Source organism: Pelodiscus sinensis, chromosome 4 (assembly GCF_052426305.1).
Source record: "Pelodiscus sinensis isolate ZL-2025 chromosome 4, ASM5242630v1, whole genome shotgun sequence".
Taxonomy (NCBI): domain Eukaryota; kingdom Metazoa; phylum Chordata; order Testudines; family Trionychidae; genus Pelodiscus; species Pelodiscus sinensis.
The window spans coordinates 81,805,619-81,824,382 of NC_143055.1; the positions used below are offsets into that span (position 1 = coordinate 81,805,619).

The 18,764-nt window shown below is 43.7% G+C and overlaps 1 protein-coding gene across 6 annotated transcripts in view; it reads left to right on the forward strand.

The window, feature by feature from the left end:
- Positions 1 to 18,764, forward strand: part of LRBA (LPS responsive beige-like anchor protein) — a 559,883-nt gene that overhangs the window by 464 nt on the left and 540,655 nt on the right. For all 6 annotated transcript variants that reach the window (XM_075930027.2, XM_075930020.2, XM_075930019.2 and 3 more), the window contains exon 2: positions 108 to 535. In XM_075930027.2, the coding sequence (XP_075786142.2) occupies positions 323 to 535 (213 nt within the window). In that variant the 5' untranslated portion in view covers positions 108 to 322. The remainder of the gene's footprint in view (positions 1 to 107; positions 536 to 18,764) is intronic.

Here is an 18,764-nt window from a genome sequence, read left to right on the forward strand (position 1 = left end):
GTGCGTGGGAGGGAGGCGGCCGCGGGGAGGGGGTGGGCCACTGCTAACTTGGGGGGGCCGGCTTCCTTATCGGGGCTGTCAAAGAGCTGGCCGTGTTTGCCTTTCAGGGCTTGGCGTACCTGTCTCGGGGCGGCTGACCCAACCCTAGTGCGGGGGAAAAAGCCACGATTGTGCGAGCGCTCTCCTCGAAGTCGGGGCTTTTTCGCAAATTGGACTGAAAAGAGAGACGAGCCACCTTGCCTGCCCCTGAAATCACTCCTCATTGGCTGCGGTGACTGTGCCTCTGGCGGCTTAGCTAGTGGCAACCTGAAGTGCGCTCGCTATGGCTAGCGAAGACAAACAGGTTCTTCAGCCAACAGGTGATGGTGGAGGAGGAGGGAAAGGAGGAAGTGCTGCTGAAGTGGGGAATATGCTGCAGCCCTTGAACCCAGGAGTCCCTATCCGAGGCATCAGGATGAAATTTGCAGTGCTGACGGGACTGGTGGAAGTTGGCGAAGTATCCAACAGGGATATCGTGGAAACTATATTTAATCTGGTAAGCGGATCATCTTTCTAACGCTCTATCAGGAGGTGGAGGTGAAGGTGAAAGTAACCAAATACACAGAGAAGAGAAGCAAGGAAAAAACTTGCATTATTTTCTTTTCTGACTCTTTCCTTGTTATTTATTTTCACTCTTATAAATACTAACTAATGGATTCTGGCTAGATTCTCTTTTTGCTGCTTACAGATTTTGCAGATACTAAAGGTAACATGCATGTCTATGTATTATAAAGCTTTTAACAATTGTAAATAGGCGTCAATCTCATTTGCCTGGGGGAAGCTGTAGCTTTTTGCAGCAGTATTTGAGAAACACATCAAAGTGCAATGTAATATACAGTGTTCAACATGTTCAATTGAAGAAGAGGTAACAGCAAAACATGTTAAGTCTCTTGCAACACTTTCCCCATGAAGGTGTAATATTTATGGGCTTGTCTCTAAAGTCAGCAAGTGATAATCCTTTTTTCTTTTATGCATGGAATTTTCATAGTTAAAGGTAGTGGGTGTCCATAGGGACTACAGGCAGTCCCCGGGTTACATGGATCCGACTTACATCGGATCCCTACTTACAAACGGGGTGAGGCAACCCCGCACTAGCTGCTTCCCCCCAGCAGACCAGGGAGATGTGGAGCAGCTTTTCTCAGCAGACACCTCAGCTTGAGAATAAAGGACTGAGGGAAGTGAGGTGTGGGAGAATAAAACTGAGCTCTGGAAAAATGTTTTGCTAGAGTTTCCCCTATAATATGTACCAGTTCTGACTTACATACAAATTCAACTTAAGAACAAACCTACAGTCCCTATCCGTACATAACCTGGGGACTGCCTGTACTTGGATTATTAGCAAAAGTTATTGTTCAAGTAGCCTTATTAACTATAAAGTAACCAGATTGCATATGGAATTTTCAGTTCAAATTAGTATAGCTTGAATAAAGAATATACTGATTTTAAAAAATATATATTTATTTAGGAAGTTGCCATTTAAACATCAGACATAAAACAATAATTATGAAACCAGTGAGCTTTTGCTTAGTATAACGATAATATAAACATCAGGTCTCTTTCTGTAGTGTGATGTTATATTAGAGCGAGCATCTTTACATTACTATGACATTGTTTTAGCAGACAAGTTTTCAATAGCTTCAGGGTGTAGTTCATAATAAGCAGTATTGAAAACTGTAGGTATTGTTCTGAGTAATCAGCAGCACAGTAGTATAAATAATTCTCAACACCATACTAAGCAAACAGACCAGTTTTGTCTGAATATCTAACACTTGGGCACCCTATTTAGTGTATCTAACTTTTTCTTCTTTAAATTTTTACAACAGAGTGCTACTTTTGCTTGTGGCCTCTCAACTGCTAGTACATGGTTAATGAACATATTGGTATTATTCTTAAGTTGTGTGCTTGCTTTTGATAGATGTCTGAGACTGAGGCTTCTGACAAAGCAGGAAGTGAGAGCACATGCAACAAGTTTAAAACTTGTAGTAAGAAAAGGTCACTTTTACTGAAGAAAGTATATTACTATCTGTACTTCAGGGTTTTTTTTGTTAGCAATGTGCTTTTGCCCATACTTCAGAGTAATAATCTTAACATCTATATTTCTTAGGTCTGTTTATTGACTGTCTGGTTTTTGACTATCTTAATTTGATTGTTTTAAAAATATATAGTTTTCAATATATTTGTGTGTTGGGTTTCAGATTAATAAGTATTGCCCGTTAACATGCTATTTTAGTATTAAAAAGTTGCTGGATCAAGAAGAGAGAGCAAGCAAAGGATCATTAGAATATATGTGTGATTAATGTACACCACCTAAACTTCAGAGAGGGAGTAGGTGCAAGCCATAATCAGTTAGGTTCCCTAAATACCTCAGGTAGGAGAAGTGGAATTCAGTTATTTGCAAATGCTTATTCTACAGTAAACTCAGCTTTAAAGAATGTGAAAGGGAAGGCTCACAGGGAATAGCTGGTGGAGACTTCATTATTTAGGGCAGTGGTCCCCAACCTTTCGTGGCTGCTGGGCGCATGGGGACGGGGCCACTCACGCACCAGGTGTCCGGGGGCGGAGCTGCTCACGCACTGCATTTCCGGGGGTGGGGCCACGCGTGCGCTGTGTGCCTGGGGGTGAGGCCGCCCATGCGCCCTGTGCCCGGGGCCGGCATTGTGCATTTGCCGCGCGCCCGGGGGCAGGGGCTGCCCACATGCCATGTGCCTGGGGCCGGCACCATGCATGTGCTGCGCGCCGGGGGTGGGGCCAGCCCAGATGTTTTGGCGGACGCACATAAATGCCCTGGTGGGCGCTGCGTAGGGGACCACTGATTTAGGGCTATAAAGAGCAAATCCAGTTGTCCATATAGGAAGTTCCACCATATTCTGGCACATTGTTTTCATACTTTGAGGACCATTAGTCAAAGGTGAGATGTCGGAGTGGCTGGAAGAATTTGAGCGAAACTTCAGAGATGTGGAAGTCACTATTAATTGCTACCGTTTTTGGCTCTGTTTGAGGTCTTCTATCATCTCCTTCCCGTTGCACCATAGAGAAGCATCATTTAAAGATGATGGAGAGCCAGTGGCCTTGAACCAATGATCTCTACCACTCACAGAGCATAGATGGTTTTTAACTCTTTCACATAGCTTCCCTGGATCAGAATGCAGTGGAGGGGAAGCTGAATAGCTAAACCACTGTTATGCCCTACTTAGAAACTTCACCCAAGCATCACACCTCCTTCCCTTTAATAGGTTCACTTGCTCAAAGCTACATGTTAAGAATATGAGAGTGGCCATAGAGTGTCAGGCCAATGCTCCATTTAGTTCAGTATCCTGTCGTCCAACAACGGCCTATGCCAGGTGCTTCAGAGGGAATGAACAGGCTAATGTATAGTGTCCAGTCCTAGATTTTCAGTGATCAGAGATTTAGGGATACCCAGAGCATGGGGTTAGATCACTGACCATCTTGACTAATAGTTGTTGCTGTACCTGTCCTCTATGAACTTACCTAGTTCTTTTTGGAGCTCAGTTCTATATTTGGCCCGCACAGAATCCATTGGCAGTGACTTCCAGAGGCTGATTGTGTGTTGTGCGAAGTCAGGCGTGCCCAAGGGGGAGCATATGGGGCAGTTGTTCCAAGCCCTGGTGATTCAAAAGGGCCACGGGCTGCTGGTTATTACCACCCCAATTGCAGCTATGGTGGGAGCTGGAGTCCTGGCCCTTTACATTGCCATTGGGGCACTGTGCTACACATTCCAGGTGACTCTGAGGACTGATTGGGGGGGTGGGAGGGAAGGTGCAGTGCTGAGGGCTAGCTCCCTCCAGCCTTGTCCCTTCTACCTGAGGCCCTGCACATTCAAAGAGCATGAGTATAGAGCTACTCTTTCTCCCCCCCCCACCTTGGCCAGGGTCCCAGTTCGTCTGTTGGCCCTCCTGTGTATAGTACTTGCTTTGTGTTTGTTTTAAACTTGCTGCCTGTTCATGTTTTTGGGTGACACCTGGTTCTTGTGTTTTATGAAAGGAAAAAATAACATTTCCTTATTTGCTTTCTGTACATCATTCATGATTTTGTAGACTTTTATCACATCCCTCTCTGTCATCTCTTTTCTTGCTGAATGGTCCCTGATATGGAAGTTGTTTCAATCTCTAATCATTTTTATTTCCTTTCTGTTTTATCCAATTCTGTTTTTTTAAAACAAGGCAACCAGAACTGTATGAAATATTCAGTGTGTGGGTGTAGCATGAATTTATGTAGTGACATTGTTATTTTCTGTCTTACTCCTTTCTTAATGGTTCTTAACATTGTTGACTTCTTTAACACTTGAGGCATATTGTGTGGAAGTTTTCAGAGTGATATCCGCAATGATTCCAAGATCTCTTTGAGTGGTAACAGCTAATTTAGACTGCATAATTTCTTATATAAGGTTGTTTTCCAACATGCATTTATCAATATTAAATTTCACGTGCCATTTTGTTGCCTAGTCACTCAGTTTTTCCTTTGTAACTTTTAGTGAAAGCAGACTGCAGTCTTGAGTAATTTTGTATCATCTGCAAACATTTCCACCTCCTTGTCTATCCCTTTCCCCAGATGATTTATGAATGTTGAACAGCATTGGTACCAGTACAAATCCTTAGGGAGACTCTTCACTGTAAAAAATGATCTGTGTGTGCTTACCCTTTGTTTCCTGTGTTGTAACCTGTTATTGATCTATGAGAGAGGATCAACCATCTGATCCCATGACTGCCTATTTTGCTTAAGAGCCTTTGGCAAGGAACTGTGTCAAAAGATTTTCTGCATGTCCAAATATGCTACATCCACTGGATTTACTCTTGTATACATGTCTGTTTATCCACCTCAGATAATTCTAGTAGATTAGTGAGGCATGATTTCCTTGACAAAAGTCATGTTGATTGTTCCTCAACATACTGTGTTTGTCTCTAGCTATGTTTACATTATGGGTTTTTTCTGGGATACCAGAGGTATATTCACCTCTTGGACCAGATCCTGTCCATCACTTAGGACTAAATCAAGAGTTTCTTTTTCCTTCTGAGTTCCAAAAATAGCTGCCCAAGAAGTTGGGGATCCATCTGATCCCAGGCTCCATGCAGCGCTACCCCGTTGAAACGCCACCGCAGCATTTCAAAGGGGAGGCGCATGCAATTAATCGCACGATTACATTTTTTAATTGTGCAATTAATCTCAATGAAATTTTTTAATCACTTGACAGCCGTTAAATTAATAGTATATCAACAGGAATATACTACTAACTACCTGACTAGGATGGTGACAGTGACCATCGGGGGGATCAGAGAGGTTACAAACAGAAAATAATGAGATTTAAAATGTTTAAGTATATTAGAAGTAGGAAGCCTGCTAAAAAAACACTGGGGCCTCTGGACAATCGAGATACAAAAGGAGCAATCAAAGATGATAAAGAGAAGACTAAATGATTTCTTTGTTTTAGTCTTCATGGCTGAGGATGTTAAGGAGATTCCCGAACCTTCACTGTCCTTTGTGGGTGATGAATCTGAGGAACTGTCCTAGATTGAAGTGTCATTAGAGGAGGTTTTGGAACAAATAGAAAAACTTAACAGTAACAAATCACCGGGACCGTATGGCATTCACCCAAGGGTTCTGAAAGAACTCAAATGTTAAATTGTGGATCTATTAACTGTGGTTTGTAACCTATCCTTTAAATCAGCTTCTATACCCAAGGACTGGAAGATAGCTAACATAACGCCAATATTTAAAAAGGGCTCTAAAGGTGACCCTTTACAGACTGGTAAGTCTAACGCCAGTACTGGGCAAATTAGTTGAAACAATAGTAAAGAATAAATTTGTCAGACACGTAGAAGAACATAATTTGTTGGGCAAAAAGTCAACATGGATTCTGTAAAGGGAAATCATGTCTTACTAATCTATTAGAGTTCTTTGAAGGGGTTAACAAACATGCAGACAAGGGGGGGGGGCAGTGGATATAGTATACTTGGATTTCCAGAAAGCCTTTGACAAGGTCCCTCACCAAAGGCTCTTGCGTAAATTAGGTTGTCATGGAATAAGAGGGAAGATCTTTTCATGGGTTGAGGACTGGTTAAAAGACAGGGAACAAAGGGTAGGAATAAATGCTAAATTTTCAGAATGGAGAGAGGTAACTAGTGGTGTTCCCCAAGGGTCAGTCCTAGGACCAATCCTATTAAACTTACTTATAAATGATCTAGAGTATGGGTCGGGACTGAAATATGGGTTGCCATTACATTTCAAAAGTGTCGCCAGGTATCTTCCCCAGGAGACTCTTAAGGAGCCATTCACACATTTTTTGAATTTCCCTGGGTCACTGAGTCTTCCTGAATTGTCAAAATGGGTCCTCATCTGGAAAAGATTGAGAACCGCTGATCTAGAGAAAGGGGACTCCAGCTGATCCCCAGCTCCATGCAGTGCTGCCCTTTGCAGCGCCTCGGAAGCGTTTCCAAGGGGCAGTGCATTAGGAGCCTGGGATCAGCTGGGGACTCCAGCTGATCCCCAGCTCTGTTGCAAACTCCCTTTGAAGTGCTGCTGTGGTGCTTCAAAGGGGTTTTACAACAGTGGAGCTGGGTATCAGCTGGAGACCCCAGCTGATCCCCGGCTCCAAATGCGCTGCCCCTTTAAAGAGCCAAAATGGCACTTCAAAGGGGCAGCGCAAGCAGAGCCGGGGATCAACTGGCGCAGCACTTCAATGTGCAAAAATTAACACGTTAAACAAAGTTAATCACCGGCATTAACACATGTCAATTGACAGCCCTAATTATTTTTCAAATGTGGAATTTCTATCTATAGAGCTTGTGCTACTGTTTCAGTCACTTTTTACTATATTTGGTTCTATTCTTTCTTTCATATAAAGTTCCACTGGCCTATCAGCATGACCGTGTCTCATCTCTTTCTATATAAAAAAAGTTTTTCCTGCTTTACGTCACTCTGTAGCCCACAGGAACAAGCCCCACCACCCCCAGCCTGGCCCTTCCCAGGGCCCATGCGGAGGCCTGGGGCTGCCTGCGGCCAGGCCCTCCTCTCCTCCTCCTCCTCCTCCTCCTCCCAGCGGTCAGAGGAAAGCAGGGCCAGTGCAGTTCTGGCCTGGCCCCTCCCGGCGAGGTCTCTCCAGAATTCTGGGGGGGCACCATGAGTCTCGCAGCCTTTCCCCTCCCCCTGTGGTCTGAAGGAGTGGAAGCTATAAGCTGTATGGCCCTTCCTCTCCCCCCACCTTCCTGATATTCGGGGGGGGAGGGGGTGGGAGGAAGCCTCACAGGAGAGGGCTGGGCCTGGCCATGCTGAGGCTTCAGTCTGGCCAAAGCTGCCAGAGCCTGGGCAGGGAGAGGGCTGGGCCTGGCTGTTGATTGGAGGGTGGGGGAGAAATAGGGTTGCCAGGTATCTGATATTCTACTGGACAATCTGGTATTTGTGTTCTCTGGTTAAAAAAAAAAAAAATCAGAAAATACCGGACACGTGCAATGTCCGGTATTTTCTGATTTTTCTGGCTGCGCACCAGACAAACCTGGCGTGGGCAGGGAGAGCAGCTGGAAGGCGGGGCCACGATCGGTGCTAGTAGCTGTGATTGCGCAGAAGTCTGGCGGGGGGTGGGAGGAGTGGCTGGGAATCCCAGCTGTACCCCCTGTCCCTTCTAGGCTTCTGCTCAATCACAGGCTCCCAGTGCTGATCGAGGCCCCGCTTTCCAGCCTGGGAATCCCAGCTGGGAGGCAGGGCCATGATCACTGCTCTGGGAGCGCTAGAAGCCTAGTGGGGGTGGGGGGAGTGGCTGGGAGGCGGGGTGCAATTGGCGCTGGGAGTTCTCTACAATCATTTCAGCTGAAGGATAAAAAAGAGTTCTTCTAAATTCTTCTATAGCCTTAGCTTTAGAGGAATAGAAAACAATGAAAATAGCATGCTCATTTGCACAATTACTTCTAAGCCTCTTTACGTAGAGTTGGTGTAGGATGAAGACTGTTTATTATAAAGTTAAACATAGCATGTGTGTTTGTGGCAGTGTTTTTTTTTGTTTTTTTTTTTTTTTTTTTTTTTTTGCTCGATAAATTTTTAGCTTGTGCATTCAGTATTTTTTGGGAGACCATCTGGCAATCCTAGGGAGAAGGCCAGGCATGGCATCGCCGTGGCTTCAGTCAGGCCCAACCCCCTGGCAGTAGGAAGGGGGGGTTAGAAGGGGCCTGGTCTGGTTTGAGGCGGGAAAGGGGTCTGGGCTGGTGAGGGGGTGGAGAAGGAGCAAGGGGTGGAGATGGAGAAGGGACATGGGCTGGTACAGCTCCAGGCAGCGGGAGGGAGGGGCCCAGGCTGGTGTGGCCACAGCCTGGCCTTTCCCAGTGGCCCAGAGGAGAGAAGGGGTTTGGTGAGCATAGAGAGCAGGGTGCACAGCCCCCAAATTACTATATATTTTAGGATTTACCATATTCCACCAAATTTCCAATGGTAGGACTGGCCCGGCTGGAGCAGCCACAGTGCAGCTAACTTATCATCCAATAAATGTGATGTTTACTGGGTAACTGGTTAAATGGTTATCTCTTTACATCCCTATTTAGGTGAGGGGCTGTTCGGGCGAGGCCAGCTGTAGCCCAGGCAGGGGGTTGCTTAGGCTGGGTTCGGTGGTTAATCCGTTGCCCCTTTACATCCCTATTTTAAACATATTCTCAGACCTTACTGTAGACTTGGCAATTTATATTTTACCATGTGCTTGCTGGTTAGGGGAGAACCCTATAGGATTAATCTACCTCAGCCCCCACCCCCCAAAAAAAGAGCAGATTTGACATTCCTGATAACTAAGATTTTTTTTTAAGAGATGAATTCGTGGTTTTAAAAGCTACTTTTGTGGCTTTCAGTATACGTTGTAAATAAACATGAAAAAATCACAAGCCCAAGTTTAAAAAACCCTTTATAGAAAATAGAAATCCTGTCAAATGATATTGCTGACAAGTTCAGTCTAGTTGTGCACTAACTCCAAGTGTGCTGAAAACAAAATCTTTAACTATTGTTCATGAATATGTTGGAATATTCCAGTGTCTACTGAATTGTACTTCCAGAATGCTTGTCAAAGGAGTTGTCCATCCTTTGACCACCAGTGGAACACTACTTCACTCTTAGAAACTTTGAAATAAATCTGTTCTCTTTCAGACACTCCTTTCAGAAAGCCCAGTAGTTCAGCCCAAATTGCATACCATATTGCTTGGTTTCAGCATGCCTTCACTAAATTGTTTGAAGATAAGAAAATGCTGATTATCACAGTGTAACTGATACTGTCGTGTGAATTATGACAATCCTTGGAGATGTCATTGCAGTTGAAATATTGGTCTTTGAAATCATTGAAACTTCTGAAATCCAATAAGCTGAGCTGTGTTTGCATTATTTATGTAATGCAATAAGGATCTTATTTTTAAAAAATTAAGGTTGGACAAAATTGGGCTAAATCAAGACATTTAATTAACACCAATATTAAGAGGACATAGGACCTATTAAGCAAACTTTGAAAACCAAACACGGGGTACGTGTAGACTACATGCTTCTTTCGAAAGAAATTGTCTAGACAGCCACAACTTTTTTTGAAAAAGCGATCTGCATTTTCAAAAGTGAGCATCCAAGCAATCTGGATGCTCTCTTTCGAAAAAGCCCTGTTTTCATTCAAGAATGCCTTTCTTCGAAAGAGCTCTTCCTTGTAAAATGAGGTTTACCGCTGTCGAAAAAACCGCCGGGGTCTTTCGATTTAATTTTGAAAGAACATGGCAGCAGTCTAGATGCAGGTGAAGCTTTTTAGAAAAAAGGGCACTTTTTTCCAACCCCCCCCCCCTGTAGTCTAGACAATAGCCATGGAGAGTAGAAACGTGCAACATGAGAAATATAATTTCTGTTGGTTTCTTGCAATCAGTATTTTTCTGTGGTTTTGTAACTATTATCTGAATGTTGAATTCTCTCATATAATACTTTCTATCAATGGATCTCAAAGTGCTTAACACTTGCCTTGCAACTCTCCTATGAGATAGATAAGCATCCTTGTTTGCAGATAGGAATTTGGATATTGAGACTGTCTTTTCATGGGAAGCAATGCAATTTAGCAAAGTAGGTAAGAAAGTAGATCTGACAGCTAATCCTGCTTGTGACTGGAGACTTCTGAAGCTTTGAAATGGTCACTTAGCTTCTCTGATTTTTTTTCATCTTTTAAATGTGGGTAATGCTTTTCTGCTAGACAGATGACTTCTATATAGCATATTAAGGCATTTTGAGATTTTCGGGTAAAAGTAACTGTCCTTTTTAGAGCTGTGGGACCTGGAGCCAGTCAGCCCTGTTCTGAAGCAGAGCCCTGTTAAGAACAGTTTGGGGCTTTGTAGTTTGTCTCACAAGCACTTGGTTTCCAATAAAGGTTAAAAGATCTCAGTTGAGGGAGGAAATCTGCAGTAAGCGGGTTGGTCCTGAAGAAGGCAGTGGAGGCAGAGAATCTGTAAGATTGTAGATGCAACTGCAGAAGACCTCAGGTTACTGGGGTAGGGACAACTGAAGTGCTGAATTGATGGTGGGAGGAAATGAAGAAGAAATACTGAGACAAGGCTAGTGGCATAGCGTCAGTTTGTTCCTTAACTGAGGAGGCAGGCCAGTGGCCTATGTTATGTAGAAAGTAAAATGAGAAGCCCACAAACTAGAAACAGATTTTGGGAGTTTCTGGTGTCTCTGCCTTCACCCTGAATCTGCTAGATCAAATTTTTCTTTGGCTTTTACCTTTTTTTTTTAATCGAGCTAAAACTTCTAACATCTGCATTCAGAGCCGGTGGACTTTGTTTGCACTGTAATATTCATGTAGCGTTTTCTGGTAGTATCCACAATCTATGTTGTAGAAACCTAAAATAAGGTCATTCTGTGTCACGATAGACTTCCTGTATGAAAAAGACAGAGAATAGAGGAAAAAGTTACATCTTGTGTGAGGTGAAAATTATCTACTGTATGTTAATTTGTCTGTTCAAGAATTCCTCCAAAATGGTAAGAGCTAGGAGCACCAAATTCAGAACCTGTCGTTCTGATGGGTTCTTGCTCCATCGATGATAATCAGAAGGCTGCTTGTGTGTGTGTTCAATGATCTGTGCTGTGTTGACTTATTCAGCAAACCCTGATAGAACCCCCAAAGACCAAAAATCTGATAAGGATTGAAGGTTTATTGTTAAGCGAAGTACAGTAATAGTTGTCAGTAGACTTTAATGAACCACTATGCATATGTAATCCATAACAGTGGAATAACTGGGTGGTCCCACTGCTTTCAGGTCAGACAAAGACTGTTGTCCCAAGACACCACTTTATATACAGGTACAAACAAGTTACACATCACTCCTGATGTGTCACTTGCCACCCTCTGATGCTTCTTAGATACCACCCATCATCTTGTTACATCATGGTTTGATTAGATCATCTCTATCCATCATGCTGTCATTTTAGACCCTTTCCTGAACCTCGGTCTGTATCTGTGGGGAGTGGGTACCAAGGTCTTTTTTAATGAGCTGGTGTTGCCATGTGCTTTTAAATTATGACCAGTACCAATTACTGTTTTACAGTCAGTAGCTAGTACCAATTACTGCCCTATACCTGGGCCTATTACCCTCAGTAGTGTTTTGCACCCTCAGCCTTGTTTGTGACAAGTTCTGTGAACAGGGGCCTGCCTCTTGCTCACATCTTAACTTTGCTTTACATTAGCCATGTTTTGTCCATTGTTTGCTAGGCCTAAGACGAGGCCTGTGCTACATGGGCTTATGTTTTAGGCCTTCATCTTACTAAAAATACAACCCTTCTGATGTGTGCTAGGGTAGTCATCAACCACAGCCAGGCCCTGCCCTTTTCTTCACAGAAAAGTTCCCTTAATTCCTCCACTTGCAACATGTAGCTGTGGAATTTCCTTTAAAAGGAAGGAGAGGTGCAACATTCTCTCCTGACACCTCTACAAGCTTTATACCATCATAATGGTAGATGCATTCTTAGTCAAGTATGGTCCATTTCAGTTGTCAGTGTTAAACCAATTATTTAGATGTGCAGGCATGATTTTGACCAAGCCGGTGCTGTGGTTCGTGGACACTTAGGTCTGTCTTACACTACAACAGTGTTTCCCAATTGGTGCTCTGCGGAATCCCGGGGTTCTGCGAAGCAAAAGTAAGGGTTCCATGAGAATGTGGCACTCCCCCACTCCCTCTTAAGGAGACAGCGTCTATTTTGCAGCTTTTTATTTTTATTTGTTTTGCTTGACCAGTTCTGGTGGGTCTTTTTTTTTTCTTTTTTTGTTTGACAGATTTTATCCTGGGAACCCTAGGGGTTCCTTGAAATTCTTTTAAGTTGAAAAGGGTTCTGTAGCCAAATAAAATTGGGAAACACTGCACTACAAGATAGAACTGTAGTTTAGCACTGAGGACTGGATCCCATTCAGTGTTCCCTCTAAGCTGCATGGCAGCACAGTTTCACAGGTGATTAATCAGCCCTGCCTAGTCAGAGGCTCAGGGGTCCATGCTTGGAGCTCACTGACAGGGTAGGGCTGATTAATTACCTGTGAAGCTGTGCTGTAGATAGAACTAGGAAGGGAAAAGGAAAACTATTAATAGTTCATAAGCAAGCTCAAAGTCATTTATGGCGTGACTGAGGAAGGAGAGGTGAAGGAAAGAGAGAGGAGGCAGTCACCCTTGGCACAAAAACTCCCACCATAATAGAGTTACTGGGTTTACTTAATGCTAAATTCAACAGAAAGACCATTGAGGGAAATATTTTGAAAGGACTTAACTGAGTTTTAGTGCTACGCCTTACGTTGACTGGTAGGAAATGAAGGAAGGTCAAATGGCTGAGGTTATGCTTAACTGTATAAATGTAAAGAATAAACTTTAAAAAACCCATCAAATAGTCTGTTAGCACTTTAAAGACTAACAAAACATGTAGGTGGTATCATGAACTTTTGTGGGCACAGCCCACTTCAGAAGTGTTATCTGAAGAAGTGGACTTTGCCCACGAAAGCTCTTGATACAATCTACATGTTTTGTTAGTCTTTAAATTACTACTAGACTGTTGGTTGTTTTTTAAAGTTTATCTGTACAGACCAACTCGGCTACCGCCTGAAGCATATAAATGTAGTGAATTGACCAGCTTACTGAGATATTTTTAGATTGCAAACCTAACCCAGCTAAAATGGGCTACCTTATCGTGCATGTTATAGGTTGGCTGATGTGACATAACTAGGATAACTGTAACTAAGGGGCATTCACCAGTGACCTAGAGAAGATTATGCTTTAAATACAATACACACTTTCATTTAATCTGAAATGCTGCTTTTGAAACTGGATCAGCATGGTGAAACACTAACAAGCTATATAAATTCACATAAAGCTAGATAAGCTGTTCTCCATCTGTGGGTTGGGGTCATCGGGGCTGGCATAAGACTTGCTGAGGCCAAAGCCCAAGGCCCACCATGGGGAGCATAGCCAAAGCCCCAGGGCTTCAGTAGGGCTCAAGTCACAGGCCCCCCAACAGGGGCTGAAGTCCTTGGGCTTTGGCATCCCCAACAGGGCTGGCATGTTACAATCACCTGAGTAAATCCCACATATTAACCAGACACTTCCCCAGGTCACTTTCTGTTGATCAAATAGCAAAATCAATTTCTCTTCTCTTCTACTTCAGATATACTGCAGTTGCATTTAGCTCCAAGTTTACCTTCCGAGTATGCTTTTTCTCATGGGAAGTATTCATTGGAAACTTTTCCACTTGAACCTTTCACTGTCTTTAGTGGTCAGGTTCTCTGAAGCTGTTGAATCCTAAACTCTATATTCATCATCTGTGTAAAGTAGTGGTCTGGGTTGAAGACTCAGCTAGTGAATTGCCAAAACATAGAGGTATTAAGACTTTCTTAACCACCCTAGTGTCTATAGATTTTTAACATCTAAGTCAGCTGAGATACTTGACAGATATCTAATTTACAAAGAGGAGTGCACAAGTGTTGGTTATCCTAACTTAAAGCAAGGTAAGGGTTTGGTTGTGCCAGGAAAATAGGATGTGCCTGAAGTGGGTTTGCTTCTATAAAACCATACTGAAAAGAGACTGAACCCTCTCCCGCCCCAAATCTGGGACTGCCCCAGCCCTAAGCCTCTCACTCCCAGGTGCCCTTTAGGGAGGGGAGGGAACTTCATTTGTATGGGGACATTGCTAGTTGTTCCCTTTCACCAGGGAGCAACAGAAAAACACTGTTTTCTGCATTCCTCATGCTAGCTGGGAGGGGTTGGGGTTGGGGGCCTGCAGAGGGCAGATGAACTTGCAGTTGCCCCAGCTGGGGGACATGCACTCCTCGCCCCAGCTATGCCTACTGGTGTTGTAACAGCCCTAGACAAGTGCTTCTCACCTAGCCCCAAGCTGCTATGGTGAGAGGGGGCTGGGGCAGTCCTCTCTCCCTTGGGAAGCCTGCATATTGAACCCTTGGGAAGCCTGCATATTGAACCCTTCATCCCCAGTCCTATCCCAGAGCAATGATTTAAATGAAGCATGTACAATTGAATGTTATTTTCCAAAAACAAAAATTGAGTTAAGGACCTAAGCAATGCCAGAAATTTTCTACATACAATAAAACAATATGGTGACCTTATAAGCTATAATTGTGGTTTACCTAGTTGCATATCAGTCAGCTAGCTTCTTGCATGTTTTGAAAGAAGTGGGCCTATTCATATGCTTGTCTCATTTTAGGAGTTGTGAAGTTTTTATGCTGACTCCTTACTTCTGGGTAATAAGTTCATTAATAGAGACCTTTCTCGTTGCATAATTCAAAAGAATATTTTAAGACAGTTCCAGTCAGGAATTTGAAGTAGTGGTTTTTGTGACCCAGGAGTATTCCATGCTTAGAGAGAGGCATGGAGGAAGGCATAGTGTTAACTGTTGGAATGGATTTACAGTGTCAAGATGGGCATCAAGGCTGGGAAATACGGGGAGACATGGAAAAAGTTAATGATTAGATTATTAGGGGAGGGCAGAATAGTGCATGTTGTTTGAAGGAGAGAACCAGAAAGTCTGTAGTTGGTAAAGTGGAAGTAGGCAGGTTTAAAACCTATGAAATCAGATCAGATTGAGATTTTTGGCAACTGTTTTATATGGACTGTCAAAGCTAGGGATGTGAATAGTTAATTGGCCTGCTGTGGGTAATAGTGTTACCAGATGGCTTAAAAAAAAATACCAGACACACTTGATCTCAGATCGGGGAGTGGAGCTGGTCGGGGGGAGCAGGACTGGCTGGGGAGCGGGGAGAGACAATCTGCCGGGCGGGAACGGGGAGCGGGGTGAGTCCGGCCCCAGAGATTCCATCCCACACTGGCCCCCTCCTCTCTACAGCGTAGTTGCGTACACCTGGCTGATAGACACGCTCACGCAGCCTGAGTGTGTGTACCAGCCAGGTAGTATGCAACTATGTACTGATACTAATAATCAGGGCTTGACAAATAATGTAATCTACTCACCTGGGGCGAGTAGATTACAACTCGGAAGAGCCGGCACGGAACACAAAACGGCGCAAAACCGCGTGGCTGGCAAGCGGGGCTTGCCGCCGCTTGGTGAGCCCTGCTCATATTAATAAAACTAGCTTATTAATTAGAAAAACCGGACATTTATATGTCCGGTATTTTCTCAATTTGTTTCCTGGACAGAAAGCTCAAATACCAGACTGTCCGGTTCAAAACCAGACACCTAGCAACCCTAGTGGGTAGAGGGCTGCTCCAGTCCCTCCTGGTCCCCATGCCGCAGCAGCTGTCCCTGCCAATCCCTCCTTTAATTAGTTAACTGGTTAAACACTAAATTTAACTGGCTAACTAATTAAATGGGATTTTAAATCCCTAGTCTGAGCTGCCTGTTTTTTGATGTACCTCAAAGACTAACAAAACTTGTAGTTGGTGTCATGAGCTTTCGTGGGCACAGTCCACTTCTTCAGATGACCTGGACTTCCAGTACTCTGGTCATCTGAAGAAGTGGGTTGTGCCTACGAAAACTCATGATACCATCTACATGTTTTGTTAGTCTTTAAGATGCTACTAGACTTTTTTTTTTTTTTTTTGTTACAGACTAACTCGGCTACCCCTCTGATGTTTTTTGATGGTTACCAGTTCTGGCTCTCAGTGGTCTGTGGTGGTGTTCAGTTCTCTTTTACCCATAACTATCTTTTGAGAGCTCTGTAGTCAGTGGAAGAGTTAGTAATACTGAAAGGCAATATAGTCTTCCCATGGTTCTGGCAAATTTTCTGGTTTGGCACTAGTCAGGTCTTGAGGGTGCAGAATAGAGAGGTTCAATTATTTTATTTTTTTATTCAGTGTGAACATTCTTTATGATCATTTGAATGATGGCTGCATATATTATTGCATAGATTAATCAAGCTTTACAGTTTTGTCATTAGATGTGAGAGAGCTGCTTGCGAGTCTTCAGTGTTTCTGAATATGAAATGCTTCAAGAATATATTCTGGTAGAATATCTTGCATGCATTGAATTTAATACATGTATCTTACAAAAAAGTTTCTCTAGTAAGTGGGTCAATCTGGAAAAAATCCTTGTTCCTAATTACAGTTATACAACTGGCAACTGTCTGCCATTCAAGTATCTCCATAACCCTCTAGAGGCCTTGTTGGCCAGCTCATAATATTTTGTATGAGGTTTTTGGGTATTCACTTGACCTAATTATTAACTTCCTAATTTAGATTATATTTTGCTTTAACTAATTGTTAATTTTTATATTGCAGAGCCAGTGTAGAATCACTGTCTCCAATTACATGACCATATTTTTGTCTTTTAAAAGCTTGTTCAGTGGTCAGTTCTTTCTGTTCTAGTAGGCATCCAGCTTTCATCTACCTGAGAGCCCTGTAGTAGATTTCCAGGAGTCTGAGATTCTTTCATGTACATAAAACTGAAAACACTCACTATTCTTTTGTAGTACCAAGTATGGCTAGTGGAGACAGGTTTTTAACTTGTACTTGTGAGTAGTCCATATTTAGGGTGGAAAGTGATCAGACTTCCTACAACCAAACCTGCCAACTGGTGGCAACGCATGAACAGTTATAACTACTACTCTTTCCGTTGCACTGTAGTTTCAATGCCGGCCTTGTAATCTCACCAAGTGTTAGCATTTATTTAGTGCTGTAAGGTAGGAATGTAAAATCCTGTTTAGTTAGTTAATTGGTTAAATGTTAACTTTAGCTGGTTAACTGATTAAAAAGAAGTGGATGGTTGCTGCTCCAGGATGGCTGCTTCTGACCCTGGGCTAAGTTGCTGGCTCCCAACCCATGAGCCCGCATGAGCTGGGAGCCAGCAGTCCCCCACCCAACTATGGTTGCCACTTCTGGCCCCTCATGAGGCTGCTGACTCTGGTGCTGCTCCTGAGTAACTGTTCACCATAACCTGTTCACATCTAAACCTCCACAAACTGTTAAGATAATAGCATATAGTTTCAACTGAGAAGCAATTTATGCTGGGAAATTGTAATATCTTCCACTCCAGTATATTCCAATGAGGTTCGAAGAATGGGTGTTCTTGTAAGCATGTTTTTCAGTTTGTACCTGGAAAATTCTACATTTTATTTTTAGAACTATCAGAGGTGATAAGTGATTGTGAATGAGTGAGAGCTGGGGTTCTCTGCATCTCCCAGGAAATGTTCAACCCTTTGGGGCTGACAGCTAGAGTGCCCACTCCTCAGCTGGTGCTGACCACCTGTACTGTCAATGTGATATGAACTACACACTACAGCCCTACTGCTGCCTTCTTGTGAGGGATTGGGGGAGGGTGTTGAGGAGAGCCCAAGCCTAGCCAGTGTCCAGACTTGGGCTCTCCTCGTGTGGAGGGATTTGTGAGGAGAGGTGACAGTAGTAGCTCTCCTCTGACAGCCAGAGCTTTCTCCCTGCCCTGCCTCAGGGCTGATAGCCTGAGCTATGAGCCTACAGCTGGCTCAATTTCGCAGCAGGGAGGTTGCCAGCACTGAAATTGATGTTCTTGTTGGTTTCATGGCTGTTTCTATTTCACATGTGGTCTCTGGCTTGTGGGCACCCTATGGGGCCAGCAATTCAGCTTATTATCCCTGAGGCAGGGTGGAGGGTCTCCAGCAGTGAAACATCCCTCCTTCCTCTCCCCTGGGGGCTAACAGTTGAGCTAGAGCCAAAATGTGAAATAGGAGTCATGAAACTGACAGATGTGTCAGTTTCACTGCCAGTAGGCTCTCTGCTGTGAAATTGAGCACTGCATGACCTCCTGGGTCAGGCTGTCGGTGTGGGAGCTTTGGGGAGCATGGCTGACAGGTCAGGCTGTTGGGCTGGGGGCTCCAGCTATGAGATGGCATCAGTGGATAGCTGGTGGGGGGTGGACAGCTGAGACACCCATGCATATATCTGAGGCTTCCACCTGCAGGACTGCCTGGCTCCACTTGTTAGTGCCCACAATGGCCCATTTCAGTTGATGGAAATGCTCTTGGTGAGGATGTGCACTGCCAACAGAAGCAGCATAGAGTGGCTGTGAACCAGTGTGTCAGTTAGTGCTATTATCAACTTGATTTAAGTGGACTTACTGTTGTAGTGTAGACAGGCCTTTATTGACCTTTAGTTGTTGTGCAGTTCTCCAAGCAACCAATTTGCTTTTTAGGTGTTTTGGCCCACTCTGGTACCTAACTGCAAGCTGGACTCTTCTGACTTCATAGAATAGTGACTATAACAGTGAGAAGGCAGGGGGTGTTGAGAGCCATTGAACCAAACTCT